General features: G+C 34.0%; 4 protein-coding genes across 4 annotated transcripts; 2 read left to right on the top strand and 2 right to left on the bottom strand.

The window, feature by feature from the left end:
* Window positions 1-258: 258 nt before the first annotated feature.
* On the bottom strand, window positions 259-2,584 carry LOAG_02754 (tRNA methyl transferase; the record flags this gene model as incomplete). Its single annotated transcript, XM_003138291.2, has 9 exons — window positions 2,429-2,584; window positions 2,153-2,295; window positions 1,819-2,003; window positions 1,445-1,617; window positions 1,248-1,304; window positions 936-1,115; window positions 626-716; window positions 415-542; window positions 259-345 (listed from the first exon to the last, which is right to left on the bottom strand). Exons 1-9 carry the CDS (start codon window positions 2,534-2,536, stop codon window positions 259-261), a joined length of 1,152 nt encoding a protein of 383 aa, XP_003138339.1. The 5' UTR covers window positions 2,537-2,584.
* Window positions 2,585-3,069: 485 nt separating this feature from the next.
* Window positions 3,070-5,845, bottom strand: LOAG_02753 (hypothetical protein). The gene is made up of 9 exons (XM_020446117.1): window positions 5,628-5,845; window positions 4,987-5,064; window positions 4,705-4,796; window positions 4,480-4,603; window positions 4,171-4,272; window positions 4,014-4,093; window positions 3,536-3,685; window positions 3,351-3,443; window positions 3,070-3,250 (listed from the first exon to the last, which is right to left on the bottom strand). Exons 1-7 carry the CDS (start codon window positions 5,721-5,723, stop codon window positions 3,679-3,681), a joined length of 579 nt encoding a protein of 192 aa, XP_020303501.1. The 5' UTR covers window positions 5,724-5,845; the 3' UTR covers window positions 3,070-3,250; window positions 3,351-3,443; window positions 3,536-3,678.
* Window positions 5,846-6,971: 1,126 nt separating this feature from the next.
* LOAG_17114 (hypothetical protein) lies at window positions 6,972-7,208 on the top strand (the record flags this gene model as incomplete). The annotated part of the gene is made up of 1 exon (XM_020449773.1): window positions 6,972-7,208. One exon carries the CDS (start codon window positions 6,972-6,974, stop codon window positions 7,206-7,208), a length of 237 nt encoding a protein of 78 aa, XP_020306644.1.
* Window positions 7,209-7,288: 80 nt separating this feature from the next.
* Window positions 7,289-11,463, top strand: LOAG_02752 (SWIM zinc finger family protein; the record flags this gene model as incomplete). Its single annotated transcript, XM_020446116.1, has 14 exons — window positions 7,289-7,559; window positions 7,722-7,812; window positions 7,950-8,099; window positions 8,328-8,421; window positions 8,679-8,864; window positions 9,045-9,267; window positions 9,366-9,538; window positions 9,723-9,869; window positions 10,014-10,190; window positions 10,364-10,446; window positions 10,505-10,532; window positions 10,705-10,898; window positions 11,124-11,207; window positions 11,305-11,463. Coding segments are annotated over 14 exons (2,058 nt in total), but the record flags the coding sequence as incomplete, so codon positions are not given.
* Window positions 11,464-12,988: the final 1,525 nt, after the last annotated feature.

The raw sequence follows: 12,988 nt of genomic DNA, 5'->3' as shown, positions 1-12,988 counted from the left end.
ACTTCTTTACAACCTTTGAAAGTTCTTGGCTCATATTCAACTCATCGTTTTCCTAGAAATTTCTGATACAACCTTGACAACATAGGGTAAAAACAAGATTGAGCGCACAAATTTTTCTTCAGACTAATGTATACTCTCGAAGCAACAGAAATATAAATTTAATGGAGCGCAGAAATATATTAAATAAAACTTTGCATGCGGATCACTTATATATTATTTCATGCAGAATACCTCAATTTGGTACAGTAATCAAATCGATCAATTTTTTACATCAGCCAGTGTTGTTACAACATACTGTATTTCACCGCCGCCAAGACATTCGCTATCGTTATAAAAAACACAAATCTGAAATTGACCAATTTGCATACCAAAACAACTCCACAATCCTTTCCGTTATAAAATTAAAAATGAAACCTGGCCAGGCGCAGCTGCTCGAATTGGATTATAGGGCTTAACTTTTAAAAGTCCCTTTTCTAGCCGAGTAATTTCACAAAGAAGTGCGGGATGTGTCCTTTGGCAACGAAATTCTGTTTTTATAGTGCCTAGAAAGACAAATTTCAACATACTTATAGAGCAGTCAATAAATAAGATACTGTAAAAATGTGGGAAAAAGTAAGAAACGAACCTGTATCACCCAAAGGACATTCAGATATCCAGAGGGGTTCTTCAACAACAAATTCACGAGCAAATAAAGCTGGATGATGAGATCCCTGACACTAAAATATCCGGAAATTTTAAAAACAATTTGATAAAATACCCTTATAGGAACAAAGATGATTCAAAACTTCATAATTCAGCTCACTGTCACAAAAAGTCGTTATACAGAATCATTACTGGATACTTTCCCTGCATCAAAGTTCCTCATTAAAAGTAAGAAAGTTTTTGATGCAATCTTTACAAATTCTATAACAAAATACGCTAGAAAAAAGACAAACCACCCAAAGAGTTTGAGTTTTACCATCAAGACCAACAGCAAACAAACCAACTGCACTTTGACAATGATCAGGTACCATTGTAATGCGTTTACCAATTGTATAGTGATGTATACCTTTGTGCTCAAAAACAACTTTACCAGTATCGATGTCTTTCGCTGGACCAATTACAGGTTCAATATACTGTAAAACTCCTATATTTATTGTTTATACATACAGATCGGTATAACCTCTAATAAAACTTTTCCTTTTTTTTTCAAACTATTTACAAAAAATCTCTGATGAGACTTACTGAATTTCATCATTTTGTCTCACCTGATTAATAAATGTGTCGAAATGTTTTCTTTTTCCAATAAAACAAAGTCCCATACTCTAGAAAATTTATATCAATTACAAGACAGTCATTTTCCCTTAACGTTAAGATAAATACAATTCTGTACCTCACCTCGTCACCAGAAACTTACTGGTAATAGAAAAACGGAGGAAAACAATAAAGGCAAAAGGAAACTCACCTCTGGCTTTTCCGCAATTTCAGCCATCCCAACATCAACCGCAATTTGGCGTACTTGTTGCTTTGTTAACGAACCTATTGGAAACATTGATCTCCTCAACTGCGATTGAGTTAAAGTTGACAGGAAAAATGTTTGGTCTTTGATAGGATCCACAGCAGCAAGCAATCGAATCACTGACACAATAGAGAAAAATTATGATATGAAAACTCATATATTTCTCATCTAAACTAAAATAAAAGTCGGGAAATTACAACACTAGTCATATAACACTGGGAATGAAAGCTATAAAGTCATGATTTCTACTTCCCTGGACATCAACTCAAACCACCGCAGTACGTAATTATATAAAGCATTTACTAAATTTATTCACTTACATCCAGTCTCCAAACGCTTCTCCAAAAAATCACCAAAACTTGTCCTTGCAAAATGACCTGTTGCAACAGCATCAGCTTGAAGCTCATCAAATGCATATTTATGAAATCGATCGAATTTTATCGTTTTATTGCAAAGAACATCAGATACAACCGTTCTTCCTTTACGATAATTATCCAGTAAATATCTAGACGGAATAACAGTCCTTAGTTTGCATCTCTTCAAAATACATTAAAAAGCTACTGAAAAAAGAGAAGCAGGGAGTGAATTTAATTAAATCCATCTTATCCTTGTAAACCTTAAAATAGCATATGTTTTAGCTAAGTTTAAACTTACGTAAAAATTTCGTTCCAATATCTGTCTACAAAATTGGCCACATAAAAAGGTATTTGTAAATGGTTGCACACTTTTTCCGCATCTTTCTCGTCCACAGATTGCGGACATTTGCTTGAATCCTCCTCAACACGATCCCAATTCACCTTAAGAGAATTGCTTAACGCTTAACCAATGCAACATTTCTCTCTAAAATACTGAAATATATTTTATAAACATACTAGGAAATTTCTCAACTGTCCCCGAGTGTGATAGCTAAGTGTATAGATACGACCATACCATATGGACGCCAATTACATCAAATCCGCGCTTTTTCAACAAATATGCAGAAACCGCACTGTCGACACCACCAGAAATTGCACATACCACTTTCCGGATTTGTTTCATTGTTACCAAACTTATTGTTAAAGTTTCATTTGAAGAAACTAGTCTGAAGGAATCGAAAAATAACGACACCAACATCGAATACACAATAGAAAAAAAAGGAAGGCCACGAGAACAATAATGATAAAACAGGATTAATGAGAACGCACAGCAGACAATACTAACAAGTCGTTCACCAGCGATATCCGAAGATGAAGCAAAACAATTGTAATGACACTAGTGACACTAGTAATAACATAATAACACTAGTAAGTTGCGACACCTCTTTCAGGATAATGACATATAGATCACTACCTCATAAAAACATTACAATCAATGGCTGAACAGTATTATAGATAACCAACCCTTTTAATTATGAAGAATTACGACTACTTCCCTTAACAACCCAAACAACACTATCCTTTCCACATCTCAGAACTTCATTCACAGACGTTCTATAATATCTAAGAAACATAACGTAGCATGATAGTAAGTAAAACTGACTACGATGATTGCACTTCAAAACAAAGAACAAATTTTACATTCAATTTTTTATTCAGCATAAAAACAGCTTATTCGACAACCAATCAATATTAAATATACAAATTTAATATAAGACACCTATTCGTTAGTTATACAATACCTGACTAATAATCATTTCGCTTGTTCCAAACGTCGTTTTTCTGTATCGTCCTTGACTGCTCCATCCGGTTTTTTGTCTTCGTTTGTGAGACCAAGCTGCATAAATTATGTAAAACATTTTTTCCATTGGGAAATAATTTTTAAATATCATCTCTAAATGCATAAACCACTGAGTGAGAAGTAATGCAGCACTTACCTTTTTTAGTTCTTGTGAAAGTCGCATATCTTCCTTTGCTTTTAATTGCTTCATTTTCTCTAATCTTTCAAGCCTTTCTTTTTCATCTTCATCCTATAAAGAATGAATACTTCACCAAGCTGAGCAATTAAAAGGTAAATTTCAAAGAAAAGAGAAAATTTATTAAAGAATGGAATGCAACTTACCATTAAACCATCTTCCAGACGAACATGTAATTCAGTCTTGAGCTGCTGCTCTCGCTTTTTTTTCAAACTTTCAAACGATGGTAGTTTCGGTTCTTTGTAGAAACCCAACATTGCATCGCGAAGTTCATCTATATCTTTCCTCCTCACAATCTAAAAGTAGAAAACTAGGAATACTAAAAACTTATACACATTACAAACTAAACTTCTCCTCAAATTGGTTTTTATATCGCAAATGGATTAGAAACGACTGTGAATGCAATTTTATTGCAATTGCTCACTTCGCAGACACTTCAACTTATAGTAGAATCGTAACATCACAGCGAAATCTCATTTACATATAATATTACTTCCATAGTAACAACGAAAAATACTGCGTTGATAATTCAATTGTTTAAACTAAAACTAACACTAAAATGAAAATGCAATCACGATGCATAAAAATTAATTTGAAAAAATGAAACTGAAAAAAAAATCATACATATTGTTTTCCTTCTGCTCGAATGGCCTAAAATATTGCCAAATTCTGTTAAAAGTTTCTTCGCCAATCCTCTGCATGGCCTATAAATACCATACAGAATCAAATATTAATCCATTTGAGTACAAAACACAGTGTATGAACAGAAATAGCACAGTACCGGATGCTTTTCTAAGCTTTCTAGGATCTGAGGAAGTAAGATATCTTTTTGTTCTTCGCTTAATTTTAATACGAAATCTTTGTCGCATCGTGCTCGCAGGATCTGCAAAATGATACGAATTAACTGCCAAAATACAGACAGGAGCAAATATAAGAAGAGTAAAATCATCCTTTTTATGCGATTCAAGTTAGCCAAATCACTGATACTTTTCATCAAAACAGTAAGTGCTATATGGCAACCAAAATGAACAAAGGTAACGCCATATATCCTAGTTACTCTCCACTCTCGGTTCTATCCATCAAAAATTGCCTCAATAGCTTCGCGAAACATTAATTTCCCTTTTGGCATTTTGTCCAGTGGAAGCTCATAAAATCCGAATTCCCATATTTGATCATTCCTACGAACCCATTCTGTATCTTTTGATCGCAATTCTCTGCAAAAAGATATGACATAACAGAGAGTGTAGAAGTGTAGAAGCATTTAATTTTTTTTGAGAACATCTCTGTAATATTTTTAATAAGAAAAAAAAGCTACTTGGTCGGTGTCCAACGGTTTTTCGGTTCGGAAGAAGTTACTGTGATTTTATTCATATTGTCTATTAAAATATCGTTTCGTTTTTTTATTTCCTACAAGAAAAAAATCATAGCACAAAGTAATAGGACACAACAGAATAAAATCAAAGCTTGTCGGAAATTGCTTTTAATAATTTTTACTACAAATGCTGCGTCAAACAAGTAGCAGTCTACAAATATGGGGATTTTTTTAAAAGCCTTTAATGCAAGACAAAATGCTTTAATTTGTGGCACAAGTTTATACCTGTGTAATTCTTTCATCAGCTTGGATTTTTTGAAAATTCTTTTGTTCCGTTGGATATCGCGGTGCACGATGGATAGTCTATAAATCAAGCACTCTTTTGAATCAGCTTAATATGCCAAAGCAAATTAAGCCAAATTTCTTACGTCTTGATCATACAACTTCCCATTCTCAAAAAAAAAGTACTCCCCATTCTCAAAAATCTCATAAGCTTTAGTAATTCCAAAGATGAAAACACATTTAATACGAGAAAACAGCTCAACATTGCCATGTATAAAAAAAATATTAGAGGAAGGAAGAATTACCGCAAGAAAAACTACATGTCGGAGAAGTTGCCATACACAAAAGATCACAATAGGTAAGGAAAAGTTACCACATCAGCGGAATAGTAAGAAAATAATGCTTAGACTATTCCCACAAGCAAAATTCAAATACTCTGTACTGAAGTTAATGATGCTTTCAAAATAATTTGAACAAAATGATCCACACATGGCCGAAATGACATTCAAGCATGAGCTAAAGCTAAATCAACTGCATTCCATTGCTTTCCGTTTCCCATGCTTTCCGATTTTCCGACATGCAATATTATAAACAATTACCCAAATAATTTAATAATATTATTAATCTACATGATGGAAACGAACGTTGGTTTTTTCCATATCTTCAGCATATTTAATTGCTTTTTGCTGATATTTCCGATTTTTCACCGTACGTAAAACTGACTTCCAAATCTTCTTCATTTCATAAGAAAATACCACCGCATTCACTAAATCACGGTCACGTGACCAACTTCGATCAGTTGGGAAATCAAAGGTACAGTAAATACCAATCTACCACAAGATAGTGAAAATGCCACCTGCAAAAAAGTTTTGAAGTAGGAAACATCTTGCCAATAGTAAAAGGGTGCCACAGCTTCTTAGAACTCATTTATTCGAACATAATTACTCCAAAAAAGAGATAATTTAGAGTTCACAAAAAGCCATTCGGCTTAACACAAGAATCAATCCTTAACTTTGAATAGTCAGTACTGTTTGATCAAAGGCAATGTAGCCTCAAATAATGGACCTCACTTCCATAGACGCCACTACATCAAATACCATTACATCAAACTTCCATAAATGCCATCAAAGCTATCAAGTTTGCTTGATATCCTTCCCCACAGCTATCAAGCAAAATGGGTAAAGATGAAGATAAGCCCATAGAAATATTGCCAAACATTATTTGAATGTGATTCTTAACGAATCATAAAATGAAAATAAACTATAATAAAAGGATTTTCAAATTAATGGAATTTTAAAGTGTTTAAATTAGAGATTATGAGGAAAGTATAGCATACGATTATTAGAAGGTAAAAGATAGCGAAATGTCATGCATTTGAAGGAGTCAGAACTGTATGAATTCATAAGAAGCGTTGTAATAGAAGAGATATTAGGGATGGATAAGAAATGTGGCAGATGATGTGACGGTGGACTGAAAAACAGTAGGAAATAATGGTGATTATTTACATCAGTGACACATATTATATTCTTAGATATGATGGCATATACTTTCAGAATTCCATTCCACTTTCAACGAATTATTTTAAATTACTAATGAAGCACTCGGGACATTTCTGTTCCAACCAAATCTGTAATCGGAAATGTAATATCTTCCCCTCCCTCACCTGTTACTAATTATCGACGAAATAGTACGCAGTGAATAGAGATCCAACTACTAGGCGAGACGGCGGTACGATGGAATTTGGTGGTAGGCGGAGCTTTAGTTAGCGAAGATTCCTATTGATCGCGGCCCATAACAAGCGTTCCGGCGGTCCGTGGCCCTGTTGCTTGTCTGCACTTTGCACGCAAACAGCTCTCAGTTTGGGGGCGTGGCGCGTGGGTTGATTGCTTGAAATTACTTTCTGTATGTAAAAAATGTCTTTTCATTCGTATCGGTGAAGATGATAAAATTTAAAAGGGTACTTTCTTTTATAGTAAAAGGGTAGAGTAATGCCGGGAGGGAGTAAAAATTTGCGTCCAACGCTACGACGACGTTCAGCTACCGCTGCATTGGAAGATGTTGATGTGCCATCAGAAGATGTTGATGTGGGAGGCGGAATAGGTGATAACGAGGTTCATGAGCTGGTCGATGTTGAGGGTGATGCAGCGCCTAACTTCTCTCAGGGAACAACACCAACAACGAGTAAAATCAAACTTTGTAAAAGGCAAGTAATATCTACTAATTAGTTCCAGCAAGTAATATCTACTAATTAGTTCCACTTATTACGATTTTTTTTTCTGGATTTCAAAAGTTATTCATTACGAGAATGTTCAAATTTAGAGAGATTGACGAAGATGAGGATGAAACTCAACGAGTAATGAAAATCCGTCGTATCACGACTCCAGCATATGCCATTCGGCGAATCGATCGGCGTATTTGGCCAAACGAGGTACCCCGAAAAAATTATAATTGCGGGAAGACGACTGCATATAGCGTAAGAAAGGAGCAAGAATTGGCACCCAATCCAAATAATCCTCATTTCTGTTTTACGGGTCATCAGCGTCTATATCCATATCGGTTTTATCTCGACCTTATCCGTAAGTCGATTGACTAATTGGTTTTACTGGCAATACTTTGAATTTTTAAAGAATAAAAGTGATTGCTTTTTTTTTTGCTTTATTTTTCCAAGTAACCAAAAAACAAGGACTAGTCGGTGAAAAATTGTACTCTACTTATCTGCTATTTTATATTATCTTCAGGAAGAGCGAAAAGAGACCCGTCAATCATCAGTTTGGATATGCCAAAGTTAAGACCTGTAGGAGGAACGATAATTGTCTACGACTGTCATGGGTTAGAATTTTGCGACATTTGAGATGTTGCACTTAATCCAAGCATTAGTTTGAAGTGACATACGCTTCTTGCAAAGTGGCATAGAATTACGCTTGATTCATTTAAAACATGTGATTTTTAAAATAAGCACATTTTAGAATTGACCAAAATCGTGCCCTGCATAATGATGGCTATCGCTGGGGTCGCTCAAAGGGTGTGAAATTGATTCAAAGTGTTGGCAATAGACTTGTACGCACATACCATTTCCTTTATGATCCGAATAATCCAGCTGGAGATCCGAGTTTCAAGTATGCTCATTCATTCAAGAACTTATTTATTCATCTGTTTATTTACCATCATTTCATTCATTTGTCTGGTTGTTTGTTTTTTTTTTTTCACTTATTTGCAGATGCGTTTCTCGATACTATCAGCTTATTCATTTACTGATAGTAAAAGATATGTTGATTATAGAAAATTTAATGGGATACCTGAATTTATGAAGTTTCTCAGTTTTGAAGAAATAACACTGACTTCAGGAAGTATCGTTTTTCTCTGAAAGGCGAAAATTATGGTATAATGGTCATGCATTATATTGGTGACGAAAAACATGCGGCCGAAGTTTCAGCCAGAGTAAGGATTATTCTTTAAACTAACAGATATGCAATAAGAAATACAAACAGGCTTCTACAAGTGTTTGTTATTTATACACATAATTGCTGAATGCATGGCAATAAAGCAGCATTTTTCTTAGAAAAATTGAATTCTTCCATAATTGATCATATGTAAATTTGGGGGTTTGATTTGAGTGGAATCAATTGCTGTTTTTTTCTGTGCACTGTTAGAAAATATTTGGCTAAGGTTATCAGTAACTTTGATTTTTTTTTAAGTGCATGCGAAACAATGATCCAATGGCTATGTTAGCATACAGTGAAGCACAACAAGGAGTTGAAGATTTGCATTCGTTACATTTGTTACCGTTACCTATGTTGAATGAACACTCATCTGAAGAAGAGCGAAACAAATTTCGTCAGACCCTATTGTCTAATATTCAGAGCCTTCAAAGGCAGTTACTGGTACGTGAATTTTTTAGTCTTTTAATGAAGCTTATTAATGGTCATATTATTCCTTATGAATATTTGTGAATCAAATTTGATCCATTTACTTATTTACTGTTATTATTTTCACATCAATTCTATTTTTCAATTTACTCAATGTGGATGTTAATAACAGGTTTCATATCGTCCATATTGCAGTATGAAAATGAGGAAACGTTTGTGGAAAGAGTTGAATTCGATGACTGTGGGGTGAGTGTAGTTTATTTGTTTTGTTATCCGTTGGTGGAGCAGCTAATTGCTGTGGCAGGTTATTTACAACAAGGTACTCCGTTTCGTACCGTTCAGCTTTTCTACCATACCGAGCCAGTTACTGTCGATTATCACCTTTCAACGCTTGCGTTCATGCATCCATTTTTTGAAGGTCAGGTTTGTGATATTTATTGTCATTTATTTGCTTATATTTGTATATGTATATATACATATTTTAAGTTTGTAAAAAGTGATTGGATTCTGTTATAGGTGATCAAGTATTACCTATAGCTTTCATGGTCAGCTCGACTACTTCACCGGATCGTTGTGATGATCATGATAGTTTTTTGTCAACATTATACGATAGATTTAATGAGCTTCTTAATGGACGTTTTGTGATTATCACAGGCCAAAGTCTTTGCTTCACGCCTGATGCTTTTCCAGTTCGTCTTTTTCTTTCTGTCTGATTTTGCATAATTCACTTGCTAAATGTTTACTGTGTTGTTTTTTTTAAATTTCCTGCTATTTACTTTTTTTTTTAGGTTCGTTTGGTACATATCAGAGAGTTTCAAAGGCATTTTTTGTGTTTTGATAAAATTGATAAGGTTGTCAATGATAAGGTTTCAGATTGCTGAACACATCCGATGCTGGGATGATTTCAAAAGAGTCAAACTCAGCTATATTGAAACTCTTTTTGGAGGAGCTAATCTGAATGAATATGCCAGTGATATGAATATTTTGATGAGCTGTACCTATGAGAAACTTTTTGATGAGGTAAGTGTGAAAGCGGAGTTAATTTTGCTTTAATTCTTCGGTTAAAGATGCTGGCTGGTTTTTCGGTTAAAATGAATGAAATGTAAAGAAATGGGATGGACCTTAATTGATTTAAATTGTACATAAACTCTTCATATATTATAGATGTGGGGAAAAATAAGTGCATGCAAACGTTATACTGAACGTCCGGATGTATACAGTTATTTTGATAATGTTTGGAGTGATTTTAAATTTACGAGTTCCATTTGGCATTTGAAGAACTGCGGTGTTCCAGATGCTGATAAGGGTATAACTTGGCGACCGTGTAAAGGTTTAAGTAAGGTAATTAGTGTATTCCACTTGCAGCAAAAAGTCTGGATTGTACGTGTCTAGACTGTACATGTCTAGACTGTAGTAAGCATAAGTTAAAGGAATTTTTTTGCTTTTTCAAAAGATAATAGCAGAAGATATTTGGGTTCGTTTTATATTTTTAATATGCAGTTCTTTCTTTCCAGCTGGTTTCACAGCTCTGCGATAGTAACGCTCTGCTTGATACTATTATTATATCGCTGTTTTTGTTGTCAAATGCATATCGAAGGTTATTTATTGCTGGGTTACACCAGTCAGGTGCATGGCGATTAAAAAAAATGTTATAGAGAGCGTTTCCAGCAGAGTCATTTGAAGGTATTATACTTGTTGAATAAATTTCAGACTTTAATTTCAATATAGATAGAAGATTTGTTATGTCATTTCAAATGAGAGTCAATTACTTTGTTCTGGATCCATTACTCATTGTTTTTCCGTATTTTGTTATTGCAGTTCAATCCTTTGTCAAGTTTCTTTTTCTTCTTTTCAGTTACCCAAATTGCCCTACGCACCAGCCATGGAAAATATTGTGATGACCGCATTCAGTATGTGTCCAAATCGCTCTTACAAACGGTTATCGCATGATGGAGTAAATGATAATTCAACATTGTCAACCTGCCTTGATAATGAGTATCAAACTCATCCTAGTTCTCTAGTTAGCCAAATTGATTTACCTTCTACAAGGTAAGCAGATTTAATTGTTGTTAATAGATTGGTATGTTTTGGCTATCTCGTAATGTCAAAATACTGTGAAAGTCTTTAATCTATGTATAATAGTGTTCTAAATTTCCCTAAATATAGCGTTACCTCAAGTAAATTGAAACTATTTTCACAGGAACTACTTTTATTTGCTGCTTTTAGATGCAGTTTAGTTAACTGTGATTTTTTATAATCAGCACTGTTTTGCAGTACTTTGTTCTGGGAAGGGCATCCTGGATCAAATTTTGAGTTTATTATCGATGCCGATGATTCGCGCTTGCCATATTCTAGAAAGTGAGGATTATTTCTCTTTCCTCCATAATAACCCATTTGATTTTCTAAAATGTTGGTTTAAAAACTTTTTTTGTAGAGTTCCAGCAAACTTTTTCAGCGCTTATGTACGTCTCGTTAGTCCAATGACTTTTGCGGTTCGAGCAAGAGATGGTTCACCGCATGTCGTAGAGGCGACACATCGTGATGATCTCGATTCATTACAGTGGTACTGTAGTTGCGGACTAAGGCAACGATGCAGTCATATCGCTAGTGTTATGTTAGTTCTTTAATCCTTATTTTATCATTAATCTATTTCAGGAACTGATTGAAATAAATATTTAGACGTTAAAAATGTGAGTGTCGTTCGAAAACTAATATTTTCTGTAACTAACGTATGGTTGCCTTAATACCAAATTGTTTTAAAAGTCGGGGTAGCAATGCTATAATCAAGTAACAATGAATTTCTGTGTTCTGGTTGCGATTGATCAAATTATATATAAGAAATTCTGTCCTTCAATGTTTCAATTTTATATTTAAATCTTTTTTTTTTAGCCAGAAGATCAACGATTGAAGAACGCACTTGTAATATGTTGATATTTTGTTTATCGGAAATACTGTCTTTTTGTTTGTTATGAGGTTCGAAGTTATTTTATGTTGGAATCCATTTCACTGGTAATTTTGAAATTTTTAATTTTAACGACGGTTTTTGTTTCCATATTGCTTTAAATCGTTGTTTTGGAATTGAATCGAGTTACTGTGGGATTGTCATTCACCATCAACAATTCTGGTTTTAGTAAATAAAATGCTTTTGCCGTTTTCGCTCCACTGTGTTTTGAAATTAAAAAAATCCGTCGGATTATTTTGAACCTTATGCTTCACCCACTAATTAGTTAATCCAGAAATACACTTCATAAAACAACAGGGAAACTGAGCAATGATTAATAACCAGTAATAAATCAGTTACTTCAAATGAGAACAATACAAATTTTCTATTTTGAACGCAGTTTGTTGACTTCAAGTTGCATGTGCACAAAGGTAAATTTAAGAAAAAAACGGTGCGTCGGTCTGAGTTGCTGTGTATGTCTTTATAATTCTTGAAAATTGTTGGGATTACATGTATGATCATTATGCGTAGAAATTCCCTCTTCGATGCTGTCAGAGAAATTAATTTTTCTATGGTTAGTCATGTTATCCTTTTGTTCCAATTTTCATGCAAATTAATGATTTTCCTATTTTTTGTATTTCATCGACATTGAAATGATATCCATAATTTGTCTTATTGTTCACTACTGAGATCATTTACATTTCACTAATGGAAAAAACGAAACTAAAATCCAACTAAAGACCTAGAAATTAATGAGACGCCATTTGTTTGAACTTAATGTCATTTCGACTTCCAATCTTGATCGGAAAACTAGATTTCCGGTATTTCTGTTATCGATTTTCCCATTTAAAGCTGGAATTCGGTTATGCCTAAAATATGCTTGAAACGCACAATCACAATCAAACTTCAGTAAGGCCTTCTAGTTCTACGGTAAGGGCTCATTATACTTTGTGAACTTTGCCCTGTTCAATAGATAGATATTCGAGAGAATGCCCGTGTTATTTTCTCATTGTTATGGGATTTTGATTTTTTTTTTATTTAATCAGAACATGAAATGAAAACATAAGGATATTAATGATTACATACATCACTGTTCCTTCGTAATGTACCGAATCAGGCAGGAAATGAGCTAGTTTAAAAAAAAAAAGAGGTTAAGAAATACGAAATGTAAAATTTAAACTTTTTACTAATGTACTTT

This window comes from Loa loa (assembly GCF_000183805.2).
Source record: "Loa loa unplaced genomic scaffold supercont3.41, whole genome shotgun sequence".
Classification (NCBI taxonomy): domain Eukaryota; kingdom Metazoa; phylum Nematoda; class Chromadorea; order Rhabditida; family Onchocercidae; genus Loa; species Loa loa.
Note: the sequence above shows the minus strand (reverse complement) of the source record. Positions and strands in the feature narration are given on the sequence as shown.